Genomic DNA, 25,424 nt, shown 5'->3' with positions numbered 1-25,424 from the left:
TCAGGTTTTCTATTTCTTGAGTTAATTTTTTAAATCTCCAAATTTGAAAACCTAGATGAATTAATGACTTTCTAGGAAAATAAGAATTACTAAAACTGACATAAGGAGATAGAAAATCCAAATAGATAAAGTAACAAAGAGCAAGCTGGGAAAGCTGTCCAGGAGCAACAGTCCCCGCAGGAAAAGAAGAAGTGACACTGGCCCGACCAGGAAGGAACGGCCCCCAGGGCTTACACACTGTTGCACAGCACAGGAGGAGAGCTTCCCAGCTCTCTAGGGGAAGCCAGCATTCCACTACTACCAAAACCCAACCATGAGAGCTGGACAAAAGACAACTGTGGATCTGCATCAGTGCTAGGACCCCAATAAAATGTTAACCACCAGAATCCACAGCAACCTGCTACAAACAGGCGGCATCCACCTCGGAGCTCTCAATACAGTTCACCCTACTGCTCTAACAGATAAGAACCACATGGCCACTACCACGGGTGCTGAAAAGAAACTTGATGAAATATAACACTGATTCCTAAGGTAAAGTCTTTAAGAAATATAGTGATCCACTTTTACCATTATTATTTCACATAGTTTAAAAAAATTAGATACAATTAGATAAAAGAAGAAAATGAGAGTTGGACAAATTTATCATCAGAGATGACAATCCAAGATCATTCACTACTAATAAATGTAAATTACTATGTCAAAATCAGTAACTATCTTATGTACAAACAAGCACTAGTTGTTTTAAAACCACTAGTTTTAAAGATGTAACTAAAGATCCCACTTATAATAACCATGAAAGGGAAAATTCCCTATAACGATCTCAACTTGGAGCTCTACCATCTACATTACACCAAAATAAATTATACATGGCTCCAAGGGTTAAACATAACTAAACTACAAACATATTCAGAATAGGGACGGCCTTGCTAAACATTAAAAACCCAGAAGCCAGAAAGGAAAATATAACTGTACATAAAAGTGTTTAAGTTTTTCCCACATGGGGGTAACATAAAGTCAAGGCAAATGACAAACTGGGGAAAATGTGTGCAACAGAGAGGACTGGCTAATTTCTTGAAAAAAAAAAAAAGACTTCCTTTAAAATTGATAGTAAAGAATGACAACCCAATATTAAAATGAGAAAAAAGATACAAAAAAACAGTTCACAGAAAAAGAAATACCAACGACTTTTAAACATGTGTAAGATGTTCAAGTTCACTGGTAACGAGAGAAATTACAAAATAAAACTACTGTGCAATACCACTTGTCAGTTATCTACTGAGCCAAGATAAAGTTTGGAAATACACTCTAAGGGACCCTCCATGCTGATCAGACCTGGAGAGAGAGGTCCTTACAGACAGCTGATGCGAGCAGAGATCTTTCCTTGGAGAGTGATTTGGCAGTATCCAACAAAATGAAAAATATATGTCACTTTTTCTTTTCCCTTTTTTTTTTTTTCCTGAGGAAGATTAGTCCTGAGCTAACATCTGTGCCAATCGTCCTCTATTTTATGTGTGTCACCACCACAGCATAGCTGACAAGTGGTGTAGGTCCACACCTGGCATCCAAACCCGAGAACCAGACTGGCAAAGCAGAGCATGCTGAACTTAACCACTAGGCCATGGGGCTGGGCCCCTATACTTCACTTTGGGCCTGGCAATTCCACTTTTAGGAATTTATCTAGGATATGTCTAATATATGTGTACAAATACACACATGCACAAGGTCATTAACCCACAGCAATGTTTTTCGTTGCAAAAGATAGGGCTTCTGTTTCAGACAACTTGTTGACCCTCCCACTGAAAATCACTTAATACTGCTGGATAAAATATAACTAATACCTGTTTGGTGGTCTAGTGGTTAAGATTCGGCACTCTCACCACTGCGGCCCAGGTGTGTTTCCCGGTCAGGCAGTTGTCATACGTGGTGGCTGCATGTGCTGTGCTCCTGAAAGCTATGCCCACCAGTATTTCAAATACCAGCAGGGTCACCCACGGTGGACAGGTTTCAGCGGAGCTTCCAGACTAAGGCAGACTAGCAAGAAGGACCTGGCCACCCACTTCCGAAAAAACTGGCCATGACAACCCTGTGAATAGCAGCGGACCATTGTCTGATAGAGCTGCCAGAACGTGACAGAATGGTACAAAAAGACCGAAATAGAGTTCTGCTCTGCTGTCCACAGGGTCGCTAGGAGTTGGACTCAACTCGACAGTAGTAGGAACAAACGCCCTGTTAAACGCACTGCTGAGCTTACACAGTAAGTGGCTTCCCCAGGGCCCAAGCTGAGAACCAGCCTGGAGAGCTTGAGATGCAATGTCCCTGGCCTGTGTGCATATGTGGTGGGGCTGAGGCTGTTGGCAGGTGCCCATCTCAGGACCAACAGGTTTGGATCTCACTGCAATGCAGAGGTGAGACAGTAAGACATGGGCCCACCCACAGTGGGGGGTGGGAGTATTGAGACTCCTGCCTTAGACAAAAGCAAAATAAAACTTCTATAAATGAAAACATAGTCCCTGAAATCAATTTCATTAGACTTGACAATTTTGTGAATTAGATGATAAATCTGAACAATTACATGGAATGGAGCACAAAGAGATAAACAGATGAAAAATGTGAATGAGGGATTAAGAGACATGACAGATAGAAGGGGACAGTTCAGCATATGTCCAAAAGAAGTTCCAGAAGGAGAAAATAGAGTGTACGGCAAAGAAGCGATATTCAACTAGTTGATACTTTTCCAGAATTAATGAATCACGCACACTCACACTCAATGAGCAGTAATCAGAATAAATAAAAAGGAATACATATCTAAGAGTATCATAATAAAGTGGGAAAATGCGAAAAACAAAAGAGGTCTTAAAAGCAATGTAAGGAAAAGAGACATTCCTATTAAGAAACAATAATTAGACTGACAGGAAAAATTAGAAATAACATTTAAGTTGTCATGAATTTGAGTGAGTCAATGTGGACGGCACAAGTAACTAGCTCTACCCACTGAGTGCTAGTTAAAGCACTTCGGGTACATCCATACAGCGGAGGCCTGCACAGTCCTCAGAGGAGGCAGATCTATACTGAGAGGAGCCACGGCCCCGTGAAGAGCACCGGACCCAGCGGGCTGACAGGCGGGGGCGGGTGGAGATACAGGCGTCCGTACTGTGCGGGTGCAGACGCCCTCTGGAGAACACTACTGGTTCTGCAGTCACAGCTGAGGAGGCTGCTCAGGCTGCTCAGGAAGAGAAGTTCCCAGAAGACCAACTTCTCCCTACATATGTCTCTGTGCTTTTGACTTCAATTTTGAATATGCAGGTTACCTGTTTAAGTAAAACTGAAAAATTTTAAAGATAAAATTCTAGAAGGACATACTCGAGTTCATGATAGCAGTCACTTTGGAGAAGAGTGGTAATGGAAGAATGAGGGAATAAGGTGGCTTCTGCTTTTTATTCTAGATGCTGCCATGTTGTTTAAGAAACAAGAACTCATTCATGGCTGGGAGGGGCACCCGGAGGCCTTCCAAGGTCATGCTCTGTGTCTTAAGCAGAGTGGTGGGTGCATAGGCGATCCATTATTCTCTAAATTGTACACATGTCATACACACTCCCATATGTATGCTCTGTTTCATAATTTCTAAAATAATATATGCATCTATAAGTTAGGCAATGTCACATAAAACAGGATTTTAAAAACATGTAGTCTTAGAACCCAGAGGAGAGAGCCATTCATGTTTCCTGGCTAGGACATGGAACCAAGTAGACGATACAGACTAAGGAAGAGCTCTATTACTCCAGCATGCCATTCAACCCCCACTGCCCAGTGAGGGGTCTGGGAGGGAGAGCTGCAGAGAGAGCCGAAATAGACTGCAAACAAAGGCCTCCCTGCATCAGCATTTACAGACACCTATGTGCAGGCACTTGTGGGCAAGAGAGCTAAGGAGGCTTGGGCAGAGAATAAAGAAACGGTCTCGATGCTGTGAAAGCTCTGCCTCTGGGCTACAGCTGCCCTGCTTACTAAATGGGAACTTGGAAAGAAGGGGGGAAGAAATTTCTAGCCCAAATACTTTCCAGTGCATATTTGGTTAATAATGCTGATTTTCATAAAGAGCTCCTCTGTTGAATATTTAGCCTCCGTAATTTACAGTTTGGCTGTTAAGGAGACAAAGGCAAACACAAATCTGGTCCAGAAGTTCAAAGTTTGCCATCTGTTTTCCTATTGTATTTAGATACCAGCATGGATGGCTCCAAACAAAATAAACACACCAAAAGATACAGCACTCGTGTATTTTATATCTGTAAGGAAAACAAAAGTGGGCCAAGGCAGACTTGAACTTCTCCCCACAGGAAAAAGGAACAGCATTTATATGACATCTCCTTTGAGAGGCATCACTCTGGTTTCCTGTCTACAGACAGAAAGCAAACAGCACAGTCAGTGTGTGAAGTCCACACGAGCATTCAGACTCACATGAAGAAACCGGGGTCTGCCTGGAACATCTGACAGCATGCAGCACCAACCTGAACCACAGCACACCTTGGCAAAGCCCGCACCCTCAGCGCTCAAATCAAATACTTGACGCTGGGAAACAGGTAGCACAGCAAATGGGCACAAAAATATGCCAAGACAACTGATTCCAGGGACAAAAAGAAGCCAATGGTAGACACTGTGATCTCTATCTAGTGAGTATTTCATCCACTTTGCCCGTTGAAAAGAAAAATAATTGGTCCGAAAGCTGTAATTGTATTATGTTTAATATTCATGGTTCAGTCTGGAGGGCTGTTCCAACACTCCCTCTCTCCAGTCCCTCTCTAATGAAAATCACACCATAGGAGTCAGCTCTAGCCCGCCAATTAAAACAAAAGACACCAGAACCTTCCAAAGACTCCAACAGAGGAGCATCCATCTGATGGGCAGGAAAACGTGCTGGAACTGAGAGGGAGGCACGCTCTGGTTGGTCCTCTGCTAGGAGCTTTGAATGACTTATAATAACTTGCAGATGGAGCAGGCACAACATTTACGCCCCGCTCACTCTCTCTCTAACAGCAGGCAGCAGTACCAGCAGCACACCACAACTTCGTACTTGTCAGGGCCAGAAGTAAGCTCTGAGACTCTTTAATTGGGGGTCACAACTCAGGGCTCGCTTCCCATTGGTTTGGATGAAACAGTCCCATATAATAATAAGGCAAACTGGACTTGAGGGCAAAGACGAAGCCTCTTCAGACTCTGGCTTGGCAGTTTCATTAAGAAGGACCTGACCTTAGGCTATATTTCTATGCAGAAAATAAAGGGAACAAGCAAGAAAGCATTAAAACGTGGGCTTTTTTTTTTTTTTAAACGACCACATTAATCGAGAAAATTAGTATTTTTTAAAAAAAAATCAATACATGATTCTATTTCGTCTCACTGAACCTGGGCTATTAAAGAGGATTTTAAATATAACCTTATAGGCCAAAATGATGGCCTTTGGTGAATGACTCATTTTATTATTTAATTCATTTAAACAGCAACCAGGACAACATTTTCAAGGTAGAACTGCCCAGTTTAATCACACAGGCTATGCTCAGAGCCCTCTGTATTGGAAAGCGCTCTGGCTGAAGTGGAGCGTTCTCTGCGTCCTGCCCCGTAAGAGTAAGAAGCCTTCACACTCATCACTTAACCCTTCCGGACCTGCTTCCTCAGCTGAGCCAGCGTTAGATGGTCTTGAAGGGCTCTGCTAGACTGAACATTCTGCGATCCATAACGAGCCAGCCCATGATACTAACTGCAGACAATAAGATGATGTACATATAACACCAAAATAATAAGGCACATGATCCCAAACTGGAAACACAGAAACATTTAGCTTGATATCATTTCAAATTTTAATCAGATGAGTATACCTAGAATAACCTCTCGATTTTATGGTCAATTGATTTTCAACAGTGGTGCCAAGACAATTCAATGGGGAAAGAATAGTCTTTTCAACAGATGATGCTAGGACAATTAGATATCCACAGGCAAAGGAACGAGGTTGGACTCCCACCTCACGTCACAGACCAAGATTAACTCCAAATGCATCACAGACCTCAACGTCAGAGCCAAAACTACAAAAATTCCTTAAAGAAAACTTAAGAGTAAATCTTTGCGACTTGGGTTAGAAATGGCTTCTTCAATATAATACCAACAACACAAGTAACAAAGAAAAAACAGATAAATTGAACTTCATCAAAATTAAGACCTCTTTTGCTTCAAAGGACATCATCAAGAGAGTGAAAATACAACTGACAGAATGGGAGAAAATATTTATAAATTATATCTGATAAGGGATTGGTATCCAGAATACATAAAGAACTCTTACAAGTCAATAAACAAAAAGACAACCCAATTAAAAAATGGGCCAAAGATCTGAATAAACATTTATCCAAAGAGGCCAAAAAACACAGGAAAAGATGTTCAACATCATTAGCCATCAGGAGAATGAAAATCAAGACCACAACAAGATATCATTTCATACCGTTTAGGACAGCTATAAGCAGAGACAACAGCTAGTACTGGTGAGGATGTGGAGAATTTAGAGCCCTCATACACTGCTGGTGGGAATGTAAAATGGTACAGCCATTTTAGAAAAGAGGCTGGGAGTTCCTCAAGCAGTTAAACATAGAGTTACCATATAAGCTAGTAATTCCATTCTTAAGTATATACATACTTAGAACTGAAAACATACGTCTACACAAAAATTTGTACTTGATGGGGCTGGCCCGGTGGCATAGTGGTTAAGTTCATGTGCTCCACTTTGGTGGCCCAAGGTTTGGATCCCAGGGGCAGACTTATATACCACTCGTCAAAGCCATGCTGTGGCGGCATCTCACATACAAAGTAGAGGAAGACGGGCAAGGATATTAGCTCAGGGACAATCTTCCTCACACATACACAGAAAATTTCTACTTGAACAAAGCAGCATTATTCATAATAGTCAAAAAGTAGGAACAACCCAATGTTCATTGACTAATAAATGAATAAATAAATGTAGTATATTCATACAATGGAATATTATTTGGCCATAAAAAAAGAATTAAGTAGTGATTTAGGCTACAACATGTTTATCTTGGAAACATGATTCTAAGTGGAAGAAGCCAGCCACAAAACGTCACATATTATATGATTCCATTTATATGAACTGTCCAAAACAGATCCATAGGGACAGAAAGTCGATTACTGGTTGCCTAGAGCTGCAGAGGTTGGGGGTAATGGAGAGTGACTGCTAATAGTTTCTTATCTGGGGTGATGAAAATGTCCTAAAACTGACTTGGTGATGGGTGCACAACCCTGTGAACTTTACACTGAACTGTACAATTTAAATTGGTGAATTGTAGGCAGTGAATTTTATCTCAATAAAGCTGCTAAAATTTTTAAAAATACACTTGAGATTACAGGGAGAAAAAGGCAGTGGGCTCTGTTGGTTTGGTGAATGTTGCCCTGGCAGCCCACCAGCCGCCTGACGTGCCCTGACCACTAACTCCTACTCTGACTCTCCCCAGCAGAGCACTGATACGCTTCTCCATTCCAGATCCTGGATTTCCCAGGAAAGGAATGAGCAGATCACAGAGAAGACTGACAGCAACAGAATGGGAAGGGACCTCAACTAATTCAGCCCTCTACTGCCGGCTATGGTATTTATTTAAATCATTTAAAAGAAAGTGGGAGTTCTGATTCTGACCAAGATGGAGACAGCCCACTACTGCCTCTGTCTTCTGCTGCCAACAACCAAAACCTCTGCACAAAACGCCAACAGCAAATACCTGAGGACTCCGGAGAGTTACTCAACATGGTGGGCTGTGGAGGAAGAGGCCACATGGGGCAAGGCTTCCCATCTCCCCCCAGAGACTTGCCCTGAGTGCGAGCTCCAACAGCAGAGCTGTGTGGTGGTACAGGACTTGACGGGGCGAACCTTCAGCAGAAACTCCATCTTCCTCAAGAACCAAGGAAAGGGTCCCTGCCCAAAGAATGTGTGCAGGGGGTCTCTGTGGGGTTTCCCCCTCTTTCTCTGTGCCTTTGCCCCAAAGGAGGTCCCTAGTCACAGAGCCACACGGTGGAAGTGATGCAGGCAGGTAAAACTCTGAGAGAAACCCATGTTCAGGTCAGAGGCCCAGGGAAAGGAGCCTCTGAAGGCTGGAAAGCATAGGGATGAAGAGAAGAGGAAACTGGAGAAGGCGAGCCCATCATACAGTGTATGACTGCACACAGATCCCAGGCTCATGTCTCAGCTGCGCAGGACAGATACAAGCAGTACAGCGAAGGCTCTGAGAAGACAGGTGAAACGGAAGAAACCGCTGCCACCTCAGACCAACCTGTGAGTGGCCCGTGTGCAGGACAGGGCTGGAGAAGCAAACGAAGGCTCTGGAAGTTGACCTGACACTGGAATCACCACCCACAGAAGGCAAGACAGCACTGCAGTCGGAACCTGACCAGGTGACGGCCAGCTTAAAGAAAATCTCAACGTTCTCCAGACGACTGTGTAGTGGGACCCAAAGTGGACACACCATAACATTCAAAATGTGTGGGATATGACCCCAAATTACTTGACATTACCCCCTCTCCCCCAAAAAACAGGAAAATCTGACCCATTCTCAAGGGAAAAAACAATGAACAGGTATCAACCCTAAAATAACCCAGATTTTTGGAATTATCAATGACTTTAAAGCAGTGATTGTAACTGTATTTCAAGAGGTAAAGATAAAATGATAAGCAAAGAATGACACTCTAAGCAGAGAAACAGAAACTATGAAAAAGAACTCAATGGAAATTTTGAACCAAAAATTACAAAATCTGAAATGAAGAATTCACTGGATGGGCTCAACAGAAATTATGCAATTTGAAGAACAGAAACAATTAGGAAAGAAAATGATCAGAGCTTCAATGACTGGGGAACAATATCAAAGGGTCTGACACTGACATCACCGGAGTCCCAGAAGGAAAGGAGAAAGGGATTAGTGCAGAAAAAATATTTGAAGAAATAATGGCCGAAAACTTCCTACGTTTTGTGGAAAACATAAATTTACAGATTCTAAATGCTCAGTGAACTCCAAACAGAGGTGAAACTAAAGAAGAAACAAAGTGATCTATTTCCTGCAGACTTTCTCTTCGTAACCCATTCAAGCTTCTGCTAAATGTTCTAATTCCTAAGCTATTTGTTTTTGCCTTCATTAAACAAATACATACTTTCATTTAATTGAAAACACCACTAATCGTAAGAAGCACCATTACTTTACGTAACATTTTAAAGTGCTGCCAATTAATTTTAAGATGCCATTGTAAAGGACACATCCTGATTTCACATATATGAAAATGTAAAAAGAAAGAAAGAAAAGAAAACTGCATGTTAAAATAAAGACAGAGCATAGTGCTGAGCACTCAGCGAGCACTGGGCAGGTACTGAGGCAAGGAGAGCAGACGCACGCAGCCAGTCCTACCCTGATGCACACCACTCCCCCTCCGACACCACTCGCTGCTATTTCTTCTTGGTTCAACGGGAAAAGACAGAGCACGCGTTTAGAAAAACTCACTGATCCAGTGTTAAACTCTTGTGCAGCGCCACCCCCACCCCACGCCCTGCACTGTACAGCCCTTCCCGCCCAGCAAGGGAAAGCACAAACCAACAATAACTCGGTCTCTACCCTAATCATTCTCTTAATATTCATCAGACTCTATTTATCCTCTGTTTTTTCTGGAAAAGGTGACAGGCTAGGTGAGCTATTTTTTCATTTTTAATTCCAGCCTATTTTCCCCCACTCCCCCCCAACAAAATTCCTTGCAAAATTCCACCCATGTTTGCAAACTAACTCAAACTGATTTCCTTACTTCAATAAAAATTTACTTTATTTTTGTCTTAACCTTGCACATTTTTATTTATCTTTAGAGTCCATTTAATTCTCAAATTATTTATAAAGTACTAAGAGAATGTAGTGGAAATCCAGGCTTTTAAATAAAAAAAGGAAGTTCCAGGGTTTCTTAATTGCATCAGCCATTAAGTGACAGCCAAGGACATAATTCCCTTCATAGTATTTGGCCCCTTACTCCCACTTTTGAAATAAAACGTAAGCTGTACGAGCTTGGGTGTGCATCTCGAACAAGATCCTACTCAGAGCTATTAAGGCCTTTAGGGAAAAACCACCAGACTCCCCCTCTGCTACATTTAAAAGTCTAGATTCCTCATTCCTTCCTTTTCCAGAGATACAATTTAACCCCTGTGTTTCAAATTCATATTGCTAACACTGCTATTCTGATTCATAAGCAACAATCTTCTATGTGACGGCGAGCCCCTGACATACCAGCAGTGGTCAAACGGCCAGCACACAGATCGAGGAGTGCCCTGATCAAAGGCCACTTTGGATAGCCCCTCCCCAACTCCAAGTCACTAGTCTCTTCTTTTCATCCATTGAGACAGAGGGTTTAAAAAAACATAACATTAGTTTACTAATAAAATGGACTTAACATGGTTAAATCTAGACTTCAAAATGACCAGAGAGCCCTCTTCCACTGAGAACTTAGCTCCTCTTCCAGCAAAGGGGATGGAAGCAGGCAGCCCTGCTCCAGAGGAAAAAGTCAGCTTTACTGGCTATAGAGCTCTTCTAACTGACGGTACGATGTTCGGCTGACAGTGGTCATGACAATCTGGCTTTAACTGTGCTTCCAGAGCTAACCGAACTAAGTTAGGCAGAAAACTGAGGTCTCTTCTCTTGAACACCATGGTTTCCTGTGAACCGAGCTATAGCTGAACACGTAAATGCTCATGCTGTAAACAAACTCTGAAGCATAACCTACAATCCCAAACTCTTCCATTTGGATGCCCCAAAAAGCCCTCTGCATTTGCTCTCCTGGAAAGCGAGTAGCCGCTAGGTCCCTGTGGGGAGATCCTATCCCATAAGCTTGGAGGCTCTGTACAGCTCAGTCTAGAAACGAAAATGTGCAAGTAAAACTACAAACCGATTTGTTGCATTTGCTGTGCCACATGTGGGGCTACTTATCAGCCTAGTTGTTTTAAAGAGAAAAACTGCCTGGACATACACTGGGGAGTTCAATTCTCAAGCACTGGAAATATCAGCCATTTTAGGAGACCTTGAGAAAAAATGATCGAGTATTTCCTTTCAATAAAGCGTACTCACTAAAGGAAGGAGGCAGTAGAGGGGTGAAGGTCAGGAGCTGGAAATCTTATTTGACAAAATCATTATTTTTGCAAGCTGCTGCCCTGATGCCACGGAGGTCTGGGATTTGGCAAGAAGGAGTACCCGCCTCACAATCTGAACCCCCCACCAAACAGCCGGCCACCTGCAGCCCAGGGCCGGGCCCGGGGGAGGGGGCGCCGCAGACCCTGGCCTCCAGCCATGCTACCTCTCTCCAGGGCACTGGATCAGACACGGCAGATAACCAGCCAAAAAAAGAAAGAAAGAAAGAAAAAGGAAAAAACAGGGGGAGAGGGCGCAGGGAGGGAAAAAACCTAAAATTTGGACTCAGAGGGTCTTTTCAAACACTTTTAATCCTTTCACGCTGATGGCTCCTGGAGCGTCCGTGGCTGGCACTGGACCCTGTACGGGGAAAATCCGACTCCCTAAGCCAGTGCGTTAAAGAGAAGACTGCTAATCAGCTAAATAGAAACTGGAATCTGTTCACATGAAGTCTCTTTTTTCCCCCATCACCAGAGGGACGCCATAGTGTTCTGAAATACACTCTTGACATCATTTGGCAGGCAACCCTATTTTGTTGAACATGATTCATCCCTTAGGTTATTGTTTTTAATATTAGAAAGTGAGCTTTTAAATGCCAAACAAATTTTGCAGCAGGGGGACAACAGATATTCTGAGTGGTCTCACTGGACCTTCCACCAACTGCGTCCACCAAATGGCTTAAAAGACAACCTTCCCATGGTGTTTCAGAAACGAGGCAGAGACACAGCTCTATCCAACTATTACCTAATACAAGACTTTGTTCTCCAAGTTCACAGAGACGGTATTTACGGGATCAGGGCTGAACTCAGGTGGGCAAAGCTGGAGAGTGAGAACTGAGGAGTGTGAGCAGTAGAGGAGATGAGTGAGCGCAGCGGAGGCTGAGGGGCAAGGCCTCAACGGAAGCTGCTGTGGCTACAAAATGCTGCTTTGTACTCAGACATACCTCCTGTCCATGTTGCCACTGACCATGAGATTGGGAGGGCTGTCCCGCAGGTTGACGCAAGTGAAGTCACCAAGTGCATTGCCCAGCTTCGAAAGGCAGCGTTCTGCTTCCAGGCTGTACACCAGGATCTGGTGGAGGAAGAAAAAGACATGGGTGCACAGTACATACAGCAGACCTAACGCAACACTTCTCACTTCAGCACCGTCCAGGGCATGAGCACGACAACTCAGCTCCTGCTAAGGAAGGTGTTCTGCCGCTTAACACCCTGACCTTCTCCAGGTAATGACAGTAAAGGGATATGGCTATTAAAATGACAAATGGAAGTACAAAAGAACATAAAGAAAAACTCAAAGAGTTTCTCAGGTCAAGGTGCAAACAAACTCATAGGGCACAAAGAAAAATGCCGAATGGGGAAATTAGGTATCCCAGTTTTCTAAGAGGAAAAGAGGCACGGCAACTACCGAAGGGTCACTGACTGCTCTGCTCCAGAATTATTGGGGATGCTCAGGAGAGACAGGAACGAGCAGATGAGCCAGCAGGCCTTCTCTCTCTTATTCCCCTAGTTATTTGGACCATAGAAGGTAAAAGAAAGAGCAGGATGAGCACCCAAGGAGAGGAAGCTTGCAAAGGTACCACCAGACAATTCCTTCAGATGAAACTACAAACCAAACACCCTGTCTTAGTCCCAAACATTTCTCTCTTGAGTCCTCTCCACTCGCTAACTTTAGGAAGCTCTGTACATACGCTGTGGAGGCAAACAAGGTGCCCTTGATCTCCAGATGACACATTCATTACATCTCAACACTTCCGTGCCTTCCCTCCAGCAAAAAGAAAAAAAGGCTCTTACTAAAAAAATCTCAGTAATTGAATTTAACTTAATTCGATTAACATTAAATGCTTGCTATGGGTCAGTTACTGTTGTAGGTACTGAGGACACAGTCCTTGCCCCAAAATTCTCAGTTCAAAAGCCTCCTCATTAACACATACACACTTCTGAGTATGCATTCTATTTTGTTGATCATGTGGTTAAAATTAATCACTGAACTCAAAAATCTCAATATCAGTATTTTGTAGAGAAATTCTCCTTTCTTACTTAGCACGTGCATGAAAATGGCGTGCTTTCTTTTTCTTGCTAACCCATACATTTATCACTTATCAGTATACAGATTCTTTTTTTTTCCTTAAAGATTGGCACCTGAGCTAACAACTGTTGCCAATCTTCTTTTTTCTTTTTTCTGCTTTTTCTCCCCAAATCCCCCCAGTACATAGTTGCATATTTTAGTTGTGGGCCCTTCTATTTGTGGCACGTGGGACGCTGCCTCAGTGTGGCCTGATGAGCAGTGCCATGTCCGCGTCCAGGATCCGAACTGGTGAAAACCTGGGCCGCCGAAGCAAAGCGCATGAACTCAACCACTGGGCCATGGGGACGGCCCCTACAGATTCTTATTTTAGTAGTGAGAAGTTAGTAAATTGTTTCCGCCATAAAAACCATCCATCTCATTGTCAACACACCTTTCTAACGAGTGAATCTTTGTTAATTCCTAACAGTCAAAACAACACTATAATATTAACTATTGCCAACAGCATCTGAAAGGAAAGAGGGCAATTTCAAACTTAAAAATGGCGTCTTAGTCCATAAACACTATTTTATTTTTACTTTCATGCAGTTAAAAATTAAAGTTTCTGACTGAGAAAATTTCAAACATTCTAAAATATCCAAAATAAGGTTACTCTTCCAAGTAAGAGCATAGAAATAAGTCTTCAATCTACAGTGAATAACCTAAAAAGTACATAAAATCAGCTCCTGAAAGGAGAAAAAAAAGTAATAACAGCAACCTCATGGTCTATTATAAAAGTAGTATCTTGCACTTCTGTATCACTAGAGAGCTTTCAACAGGTTTCTTGGACTCAGTATTTTCTCGTTTTTAAAATACTTCAACTTCTATAGCAGGAGCAGGCCTTTAAAATGTAAACTGTCCATAGGTAAATAGAAGAATTCAACTCTGATACTGAGTCAGTTCGTAGGTCTTCACTTTTTCTAGAAGTTCTTTATTGACAAGGAGATGGATCATCTCTGAGGGATATAGTGAGATCTAACCCCTCTCCAAAAAGACTCTCAAATTCATCATAAAGACATCGAGTTAGTAGTCGAGAGTCAAGTATTTTCTAAAATGTTTAATAATTCAACGAATCAGAACCATCTGAAGAGCACCTTTACCATTACGTTTAGTTAAAGACCACAGAGATTAGAAAACACATTACCCAGCTCAAAGGCGAGTCTTTCCACATTACAAGTCCCTTAACGACCTTTACCATTCCTCCCTCCCTCCCGCACTCTCTCTCTTTTAATAAGGTTGAGCAAATGGGACTTCATTTTATCTGATTGCCACAGACTAGTGAGATTAATTATTCATGCTCACACTCTCCCTCTTGTTAAGACCATGCATTAGACTAATTTTTCTCTTTATTGCCCTAGTTGGGTGAGTCTCAACCCATGGCCACTTGACTCACTCTCAGAGATGTATGGATAGGCTGCAAAGAAGGAAAAAACTACCCATAGCTAAAATCTTGGAGAGAATGTTCTGCACTAATGTGACTGCCAAATCAATAGATGTTGCTGTGATTTTTTCTTTTAAGTACCACATGTATGTTACAAAAGACCTTAAATAGGGACTACAGGGAAAATTTTTATAGGAGTCAGATGTTTCCTTAAGAATCATCTAAAATGGCTAAACCATGTTAAGACTGGTGGATATTTTGCAAAGATCACTACAGGAGACGCAGCATGTAGTCACAGTACACGGGGTGGCTATCCTTTCTTTCTGGCTTCCAGGTAGGTCTAGAGGGGCAGTAGGTCGAAGCAAGCATTGTCTTTAAAAAGAACTTTTGCAGAAAGTTCTCGGTTTTTCCTTCTTACAGATCTTAAAGTATTTCCATAAATCCTAGTCTTAGAACTTTAACTTTCAATTTGGTTGATTATTCAGATTTCTCTGAAATCTATTTCTAAAAAAATCTTTTTTCTAATTTCAAACATAATACATCTTGCCACAAATTCTAACATAATTACATAACAAAAAGTGGTAGCCTTGTGTATAACTCTCTCTGAAATGACCACTTGAACAGCTGGGGCATATACTGCTGGACGACTTCTAGACAAGTCTGTTTGGTCTGTTTCTCTCTGTATGTGTGCGTGTGTATAAAATTTTCCTTTGCTCTGAATGGGATTATTGTTCTAGAACTTGTTTTTTCTATGAAATAACATGAGAGTGCTTTCCTTGTTAGTCACCATAGATAGATCTTGTTTTTTCTAATGGCTACATAGAGTTTTTCTATGGATATATAATTCCATATTGATGGATATTCGGGTCGTTTCTAATTTTTTAGACAAAATAAATAATGCTATAACGCATTCAGCAGTCAGTCAAATACGCATTCCTCATCTTGCCTGCAGCAGGCACTGGGATGAACAGGGATGGCGGGTGATGTGCAGAAGTGCAGCCTGCTGCCAGCTCAAACACTCCACCTCTTCGCCAGCTGGTGCACGGCCACCAGCTGTCCTGTTCCTCCGTACATGGTACTCGCCTCGCTGAGGAGACCCACCTTAGAGCCGCGTCCCAGCAGCGAGTGGTGTAACGGCAGGGGCCGCAGTGTAGTCAGGAAGCGGGCAGTGGCACAGCCCAAAATCTGGGAAGCATCAGCAAGTGCCCTGGTGCAGGCAGGCCCTGCACCTCCCAGGTGTGGCTGGACCATTTAGTGTTTCCAGGACTGGCTTTCCAACCAAACCACGAAGGAAAGAGCTGAGAAAAGGCTACTGTCCCTGCAATGGAGGGAGTGCAAGGCAGGCCGACTTCCTCCTTCACTCAGGGAGAACTGGATTTGGCACTGCAAACGTTTTCTAAACCTGGAACTGATATTACCCTCATAAGTAAATAGGAACCACATGCATACAGAACTCACTATGAAGAGATTACAGAGCGTTGCAACCCGGGCTTTTGGTCATGTACTGCCGGACGAGGCGAGGAACTCCCTTTGTGTGTCCTTTGATTAAGTTTACCCAAACAGTGAGTCTTCATGCTCCGATTTCTGCCAAAGGCATCACACCACCACCAAGGTCAACCCGAGCAGCTGGCTCACCTCCTCAGAACCCCAGCACCGCCTCTCCAAGGGGTGAGGAGTGGCCGCAGGCTTCCCCACAAGACTATAGGACTGAAAGAGGCGCTGCGGATTAGAGATGATCTGTCACCATTTTAAAAAGAGAAGTGACAAAGAGAGCAAAAGTTAGGAGATGCTGTGGTAGACTGAGGCAGAGTAAAAGATAAAAGGCATGGGAGGAAGATTTGCTTGAAATTCTTGGAGACAACAAAGTCTATCTACTTCCTTTTCTGATCCCTAATGACCCACCCTCTATCACTACACATATATTTTGCCCTTCTGCCAGGGGAAAGTCGTGATAAGAAGCTGAACTCTAGAGAATAAAGCAAATAATCCTTATGCTCTCTCCTCTTCCATCCCAATTAAGCTTACTGTGCTCTCTTTGTGCTCTTAGCAAAGAGTTCACTCCCTCCTTTCAGTGCTGAAGGTGTTCACTGTCTACACACTTCATCTGGTGTTCCCAAGGTACAACTGTGAACCGTGCAGTAGCTCCCTCTGACTTTCTCCCAGACCCGTGGTTCTCAACCACTGAGGGGAGGAGAGTCACCAAGAGACTGTGATTTCAGCAGGTCAGCTGAGGCTCTGTTACCAAGTGCCACTCCCCATGTTGTAAAACACTGTCCTAGCCTCAGACTGTAAGTTCCTTGGGGCAGAAATGCTATCATTCACTCCTGCAGCCGTGACTAAGGGCCCAGTATGTGCCGGGCGCTCAGAAAGTGCAGGTAGACTGACTGACTGGTACACATTTGGCAAACCCAGAGCTTACCAGTCTGGCACATAATAAAGACTCAGATATCCCTTTTTTGGCTTAACACATTCCCCCATTTCTGGATGTCTAATCTTGCTGCTGGCTTGTACAAGGGAACCACTTCATCCTACTCAAAACAGAAGGAGGTCCCATAGATCTCTCTCCATAATAGCCAGATTCTAGAACCCCCAAACTGTATCCAGGCCTAAGGTTCCACCTTTGACAACACAGCAGCCCAGAACGGCTGGAAAATCCTCCTGTTCACAAACATTGAAAATGCTGGAGAAGATTCAGTCTATGAACAAACCTTCCTTCAAACGTTCTAACTCCTAAGAAACCAGAGAAATTCCAAGGAGCCAAAAATGAAGAGAGCACTAGAACCAGGAAGGGAAGTGGCCCTCAGGCCAGGGGCTGCTCTGGGGACACTGCTCTGCCAGGGTCAGGGGCCCAGAGAACTGTGGAAACAGGAGGCAAAGTTTCCAGCCAGCACCAAGTGGAACATCAGAACTGAGACCTTGGCATAAAGCTGGGGCCCTTACATGGCTATATATACACTCAGTGAAAAGCAAGCTAGGAAAAAAGTCTGTCCACTGGTGAAGAGAGCCGACCCAGAAACTCGCTGGCCTCAGGTTCAGCTCAGGATGGAACCTGTCTGCCCCAGGGTCTGCAATCACACATCTGCCCTCGCACAGGGTCCAGTTTGGACTTAGACCACCTGTGAGGCCAAAAACCCCACGCCTAGTAATCAAAGCATTTTCAAGTTGGTAACACGCCTCCCGGTACCTGGCAGAATCTTCTCAGGAGGAAGACGCTCTCAAGCCAGGCCCCTCAGGTGATCTACAAATCAAGATCAGCCAAATATGAGCTCACATTGAAAAAAAACCCCAAATACAGAAGGAAACAACTCATCGTAAGTGAGAGGCAGAAAACAAACAGAAGACTAGACTTCCAAGGACATCAGATATTTATCAGGTAAAGAATATAAAATACACATGCTGAAAATGTTGACAGAAATAAAAGAGGGTAAGGGGTCAAAAGCAGCTAGACTGAGTAAGCAGCTTTGAAAAACAGAGAATTTCTAGGAATTAAAAACATCAACAGATGAGTTAAAGTAATTTGAGTCCAAGGGAGAATTTGGTGAACTGGAAGACAGATTTGAAGAAATTATTCAGAATGTAATACAGATAGACAGCAATGGAAAATATGAATGAGCCACGAACAGCACAGAGGAGAGAAAAGTTGGTTTAACACACACCTAACCTAAGGTCCAGACAGAAAGAACAGAGAGAATGAGGGAGAGGAAAATTTGACAATGGTTGAGAATTTTCTACAACTGAAAGGAAGGAAGCACAAGATCCCAACAGGAAAATACAACTAAAGCCACACCGAGAGACATAAGAGTGAAGCACAGAAAACCAAAGACAAGGAGAAGATCTTAAAGGCAGCCGAAAGAAGAGAGAGTCCTAGGAGGGACTGACAGAGTGATAGCCAACTTCTCAGTGGCATGGATGGAAGTCAAAACCAATCATCTCTGCAAAGGGCACAGAGAAAGTAACTGTCAACCTAGAAATACAAAGGACCAGCAAGACTACCTCAGAATGAGGGGGAAATAAAGATGGTTTTTGGATAAAAACACAGTGAACACTTGTGGCTAAGAGATCCTCACTAACAGAACTTCTAAAAATTATACTTTTACATGACGGAAAATCATTCCAGAAAAAAAAGCCTGAGATGCTGGAAGGAAGAGAGGAAGATGCAGGTAAATGTGCACAAAAGGACACAAAATTGACTATACACAGCAACAACGATGCTGATTTGGGGTTAAATACATAGAGAAAATGGTATCTAGTCCTTCTTGTTCCAAACAGTCAAGTGCCCTGAATCAGGGCAATGTATCATGCCCACAAAGATGCCAGATGCGCAGCATTAGGGTCTGGAGTGAACAGAGGCTTCCTTGATTACCTGTACCCAGTCTGGCATAGGAGGGACTCAGTATGTATTTGATGAAAGAATGAATAAATGCTACACATCTCCGCCTGTATCTATCGATTACACGGGAACGACACACCGGCCTTACAGTATAGATATGTTCCACGCATACAAATGAATACATTAAGTCAATTTGTGTTGCACCAACAGCAACCTCGCTAGCTGTTTCATAGGTGGGAGGTACAGTTTCATTCAGTACAGATCTTGAAGTACAAGACTAGCCATGCTCATTTTTTAGAAATAAAAGACACAAAAGAAAAAGACCTCTCAGTCTTTGGGGTAGGATTTACTCGTGGAAATGACCCAAGTTGCTATTCTGACGAACATAAATGTGACCATGAAAATGTGAACTAAAATTTCACTACACAAAATGCAGAGTCTGCATATCGATGTTCACATACAAAGCTAAGCGAACAGCCTCCATAAATTCACAGATGAGCTAAGATTTAAAAAAACGAGGAGAAAGACAGACAATTGGGGAGGGAGGGGGAGCTAGCGAGAAAAGAGTAAATCATACACAAAATAGCCAATAAAAAAATAAAAAAGCAGTTAATATACATGAATAATGGATGTCTGATTTAAAAGCAGTTTACTCCGATATGATGTAATTTTTGACAATCAGCCAGAGAGACTATTTTGTAAGTCCTTGCCAGAGATAAGTCAGAGCGTGAGGCTTGGTAACAGGCGTAACTGTGAACATGTGGAAAATGACTTTCACCACCATCCCAAAGGTGACTTTCTGTTGGCAAACAAAAACTTGCCTCTCAGGTACACTTAGCAGCAGCAACCAGCAAGATGTAAAGCTTGAAGAAATGGACCCCTGACACAAGCACAGATCCCTGAAACGTAGCACCCCCTCAGCAGTTTCCATGACATGCTTCTGGCACAGTCCAAACTCCAATGCAGAACAAAGGGAGAAGCAGCCTGGGCTGCTTTCATGTTTAAGTTTTAATTGGAGTGACAAGCCCACGAGGCCCAGATATTTCAGGGATGGGACGGTGTTGCTGAGCGTCGCCAGGCACTGGGTAGGCAAGGCCCGTGTGCGCTCCCCACCATCACGTGCCAATGCACCTGCAACCCCCGCTGTTCCAGGACTGGACTCTGCCCGGGAAGGCACTGCCAATCACCACAGACTGTGCCAAACGTGGGGCTTTGTGATGTGGGCAGATGTCTACAAAGGACCAGAGCGAGGCCAAACCAACACCTATTGTGACCTAAGCCTGAAAAGACCCAGAGAGCAGGAGTACGCTCGGGTGCAAATGCAGGCAGACACCATCCAAATCTCTCCCCCACACAGCCATGGAGCTGCAAGGAATAAGGAGGGCAGCTCTGCTCTGTGGAGGACGCAGAATGTGCTCTCCATTTTGCTTCGGGGATCTCTTTAGACAATCTCTGTCTTAGTGTTAGAATGAGGAAAAGAGATACAACTACAAAGAACTGGTTAAGGGGGACATGAAATGAATGGGAAACGTTCACTGTCACAGCATTTACTCCAACGAAGAGGTTATAATTATTATGCAAATGTTCAACTGAAAGCTGAAAATCCTCACATCCTCCTTTTATGCTCCCAACAGGCCTCACCATAATGAAGAGTATGGACAGTTTCAAAGCACTTCACAAATATTAACCACATGTAACTAATCACAGTCCCCATGAGAAAGAAAGTTGTTATTAAATCTATTTTATATAGGGAGGAAGACAGGCTGCAAACCATGAAATGAACTCTTTAAAATTAAAGGTAACTTGGACACTATTTTTCAAGTGGGAAGATTACAAGTGAGATGCTGGTAACGTGAATATCTCTGTAAGCCTAGAGACTTCCTTAACACCGTACATATAACTCAGGATATTACACTGGCTTGGTTATCCATTTTCCCTTCACTAGCCTGGCAACTTCTAGTCTGGTCCCAAGTTATACTGGACAAGGCAGAACGTTGCTAAAATCAGATGACTGAAACAAATGACAGCCGATGGAGGAGAGTGGAAAATTGCAGTGAAGAGTCAGGGCCTTTGGTGTAGGGCAGACCGTCCCCCGCAGCTGCCCCCCTCACACGCTGGAGGGCACAAGGAACTTTAACAACACTCTCCGGCACACAACTGTACCAGCACAGGGATGCTTAGCATGTCTGCACATAAAAACACTAGAGATACTGTTGAGAGCTGTTGTTAATGATCATGATATGCCTTTCACACAAATCCCTTCAGGATATCATTCCATTTGATTTTCACAAGCACTAAGAAGAAGACAGACAAATTCTACAAATTTTATGCACAAAGAAACTAGGGCTTAAATAATTTTAAGTAACTTGCCCCAAATTCCAACAGCAGCTGCAGAAGCACTAGGCAGAGCCTGGCTATTATCATTCCTGTGTCGATGTTTGCCTCTACATTACAATGCCTTTTCCTGGTTCCTGGCAAGAATGGTTATTCATAGTGGCTAATATTTATGGTGTTCTCTTATGTGCAAAATACCACTGTGATGATTCTCTCACCTGATCCCCATGATTCCCTAAGGTGGGTATCATGATTTTATTCACTTTACATATGAGGAAAGGAAGGTGCAGAGGTCAAACCACTTAGACAGTTATGAAGGTCTGGAACAAGGATTCAAACCCACGGATGGACTTCCAAGCCCATGCTCTGTAAACTTCCCCCCAGGGTGCTCCAAGTGTGGACTAGCAGCCTTGGGCACTCATAAGACAGGCAGATCCTCAGGCCCTGCCCTAGACTTACTGAATCTGAAGCCTTGGGGGTGGGGTCCAGAGATCCATATTTTTCTGCTATCCCCTGGCTTTTGAGAACCCTGCACTACACCCTACACTGCCTCCCAAGCCAAAAAAGAATCTCAACAGTAAAGAAGTGTTACTCAGCTATAAGTGCTCATTTCCTGCCTTCCGACTGATGCCAATCTGGTTAAGAATAGTGCTGGGCAGTAACAGTATCAAAAAGGGAGATGCAGACCCTGTGTACTATAAGAACCACAGAAGGAGCATGTTCCCTGAGAGCCAGAAGAGTTGGGAAGGCTCCTTCTGATGACTAGGACTCTGCACAGACCTTTCCTGACAGGCCAGGGAGAGACAGAAGGGGAAGAGCGAATGCTCTTGCTAGTCAGGAATAAACGTGGCACATTCGGGACTGCGCCAGCTTGGCTGGAGCGAGGGGCTCACTTTGGAAGTGCAGGATGGAGAGCAGGAGCCTGACGCCCCCGGTCTTGAAGGCCAGGCAGAAGGCGGGCACCAGGGCCTCACCCACAGTCCTCAGCATGCAGCCATCGCTCTGACAAAACCTGAAAGAGACCATGAGGAGAGGCACCGATGGGTGGTACAACAGCACAAAGGTGGGGAAAGGGCAGGGGAAAGTGAGGCAGGGGGGCTGGGGAGGAATTATTTCCATCATACATTTTAAAACTTATTATGAATATGAGATAAGAGTTCACATCCTAAGGAAACACCACAGTGCAAAGAGGTCACCCAAGGGAACAGGTGGAGCCTGGGCCAGAGGTCCTAAACTAGACAGATCCAAAGAAATCTGGGTATTGAATTTGGTCTGGGTCGAGTCAGTTGGTCCCATGTCAATGGACCGCTCTGGAGCAGGAGAGGTGAGCTGGGGCTGGAATCCCAGCCACAGCAGAGCTGCTTTCTTCCGAGGGTTCCTGGCCTCGACTTAACACACTGCAAACCTCATCACTCCTCCTGGAGTCCCCTGATTTGGAATGCGAGCGCTCAAACGCAGAATGAGGTGGAGCTCTCCTTTGCCTGTCTACAAAACCAGACTCACCCTGGAAATTAACACCACAGCGGGAGAAACTTTGCATCCATTAGAAGAACTCATCTGAAACTCAATACTTGGTAAGTTAATCATAAATCCGCTCTCTAACACAGTGCCTTATAGAAGACTGCAGGGCTGAGTAAAATTAATAAATCATATTCATCTATGTACTGAGTAAAAAGCAAAAGTTCTCTAATTTGTAATATTTTGTTAGTCTAGTTTAAACTGCTATGTGTATCTGAAAACAGTAAAATGTCTTAAATGTTCTGAAATCCCAATTCACACAGACCATTTTCTGTGCGCCCTCTTTCTCCTGCCCTCCCCTAAAGCAACACCAGCAGTCTCCAGGGTCTGGATGTGTGGACACACACCGAGAGCGTGCAGCCGAGTCTACAGTGCTGCTGCTTCTACTTGCAGAGCAAAGGCAAACATTTTCAATGGGTCCCCCAACCTTCATTAACTGAAACAGAAGCTGATTTTTAACCTTAAGAGAACTAGCTGCTGCTTGGGCCGAATTTCCTCAGAGACTCATCTGACACGAAGGAACCAACGCCATACCTTACCCATGAGGTGAAATCAGATCAACTCCAAGCTCACACACTCCCAACAATATGGAATGGTGAACTGCATGGAAAGTCCACAGAAATAAGCAGGAAAGCCATTAGAAAAATTAGGCCCTAAATAAAATTCTAAGCTTAATACAAAAGATAAACAAAAGATAAAACAAAAGAGAAAAAAAGAAAAAAAAGGCAATGATCATCATAGACTTCAGTGTAATGGTCTTGGAAACTTGCTCAGAGATTCAAAACTACTAATCAATGATTTGAAAATTAGAAAATGATACAAATGTCAGTGGCAGACAAAAACTCTGCAAAAGTGTGGGTGAAGACAAAACGTATTTAAGACAGTGCCAACCCTCTCCAATACGGCTTTACATCTCAAAGGCTTTTATACCAAGTGACTCAGCACTCACATCAATTTACTGCATCAGTTCTGCAAGAAGCTACACTGACCCGCCCCTTTCTATTCGAAATGCATTCTTCCAAAACAATTCTTAGGAAAATGAATTTTGTGGAGAACCACAGACTACTATCACTACAAGTATGGCTTTAGCACAGCTCCCACACTAGCTCATGGCCCCTGTGCTCCAGCCTTCCTGGATCATCCCAACGCTGCTTTCTGGTCCCCCTGGAAACCGCCTCCTCTGGACCTCCGCCTGGACTGCCCCTTGCCCAGGTTCTCCTGATGAACTGCAACCTGATCCCAATGCTGGTGGGGATGGGCAAGTGAAGGAGGAACCCAAAAGGACTGAGCGCCAGCCACGTGCAAAGCACATTACCTACCTTTCCCAGGTACTGTCCCGTTTCCAAATGTGACACCTGAGGCATGTGAGTAACTTGTCTAAGGCTTATCTGACTCCAAAACCTGTGCTCAGTCCCCAGTGGTTATACCACCACCTTGACTTTTCCCTGTATTTACTTTCTCTAACTTCTTCACTCCCTCCTAGGAGTGGCTCAGGATGGCTAGAAACCCTAAAGCATTCTTAGCTTCCATAAGCAGCAGCAGCATCCCAAAAAATACTTTTCGCAGAATCACCCACCATGCTATACAGAACATCAGAGGTGCTCGGGTCCTCAAAGGTCTCTAAGTCAGAGGTCTTCTGCTCCGTCTTGAGAAACCCTAGGGCTCTATGGAGGTGCTTCAGGGTTTTCACATGTGAGGAGAATTTCATTTATTATTATTCACTATGAAGAATACACTAACAATTATATCAATTACTGATATCATCAACACTAAAATATGTAAAAACACATTTGAATGTTTAATCCTCATCTATTTATTTGTACAATTTTTCACTACTCTGGAATTCACTGTGAAGGTCTCCCTATGACCTTGTGTCCATCTCAACATGGAGAAAACCACCTTTATGTTGCTAAGTTATTGTTAAGGACCACCAGCTATAAACCCCGAGGCAGGTGTCATGTTTGGTTCACCTCTGTTGCCAGTGCAATCAGAAATCTAGCATATAGTATTGTTTTCAATATGTAGTCATTAACAATGACAGAACCTTAGCAACAAAAACGGTTCCTTTTGGTAGTCAACATCACTCAATGAAACCCAGAAAACTGGTCTCCAGAAGCTATTTTCCTCAACTTTTCCAAGAAGAAAGTAAATATAAAAAATTAACAAGGTTTAAGGTGAAAGTGAAAAGGAAATGAGACATTTACTTGGGGAACTTTCAATTTTAAATTGTTCATCCTGCTTGTAAAATACTGTTTCTGATTCTCCTCTGGAATGGAACCTTGAACAAATGAGAAGATGGATCTCCTATTCTGGTGCAGGTATGGGAGAATGTGGCCAGAATCCATGAGCACTACATTTTTCATTCCAAAGGCTCTCTCAGACAGATATTTCAACTCAGGACGAGTGCAAGCAACCAATCCAGAGTCTCTTCACGTCTGTGTAGAGGGAATGATTATCATAAGAGACGTTAGCAATCATTTTCCAGTGTGATGTAAGCTGAGGCAGCAGTGCCAAGCAAGCGTCCTTGTCACACACATTCCAGCCTTCTGGATTACTTCACTCACAGCTCTCTGATTAGGATGCACGCCACGTGCTCCCTAATACAACCTGCCAT

General features: G+C 43.5%; 1 protein-coding gene across 1 annotated transcript in view; it reads right to left on the bottom strand.

The window, feature by feature from the left end:
- The window catches only part of FBXW8 (F-box and WD repeat domain containing 8), a 113,214-nt gene that overhangs the window by 9,089 nt on the left and 78,701 nt on the right, over nucleotides 1–25,424 (bottom strand). Inside the window, exon 8 of the mRNA XM_044776430.2 lies at nucleotides 12,130–12,257. Within this exon, the coding sequence (XP_044632365.2) occupies nucleotides 12,130–12,257 (128 nt within the window). The remainder of the gene's footprint in view (nucleotides 1–12,129; nucleotides 12,258–25,424) is intronic.

This window comes from Equus asinus, chromosome 8 (assembly GCF_041296235.1).
Source record: "Equus asinus isolate D_3611 breed Donkey chromosome 8, EquAss-T2T_v2, whole genome shotgun sequence".
Classification (NCBI taxonomy): Eukaryota; Metazoa; Chordata; class Mammalia; order Perissodactyla; family Equidae; genus Equus; species Equus asinus.
This window is presented reverse-complemented; position numbering and strand designations above follow the sequence as displayed.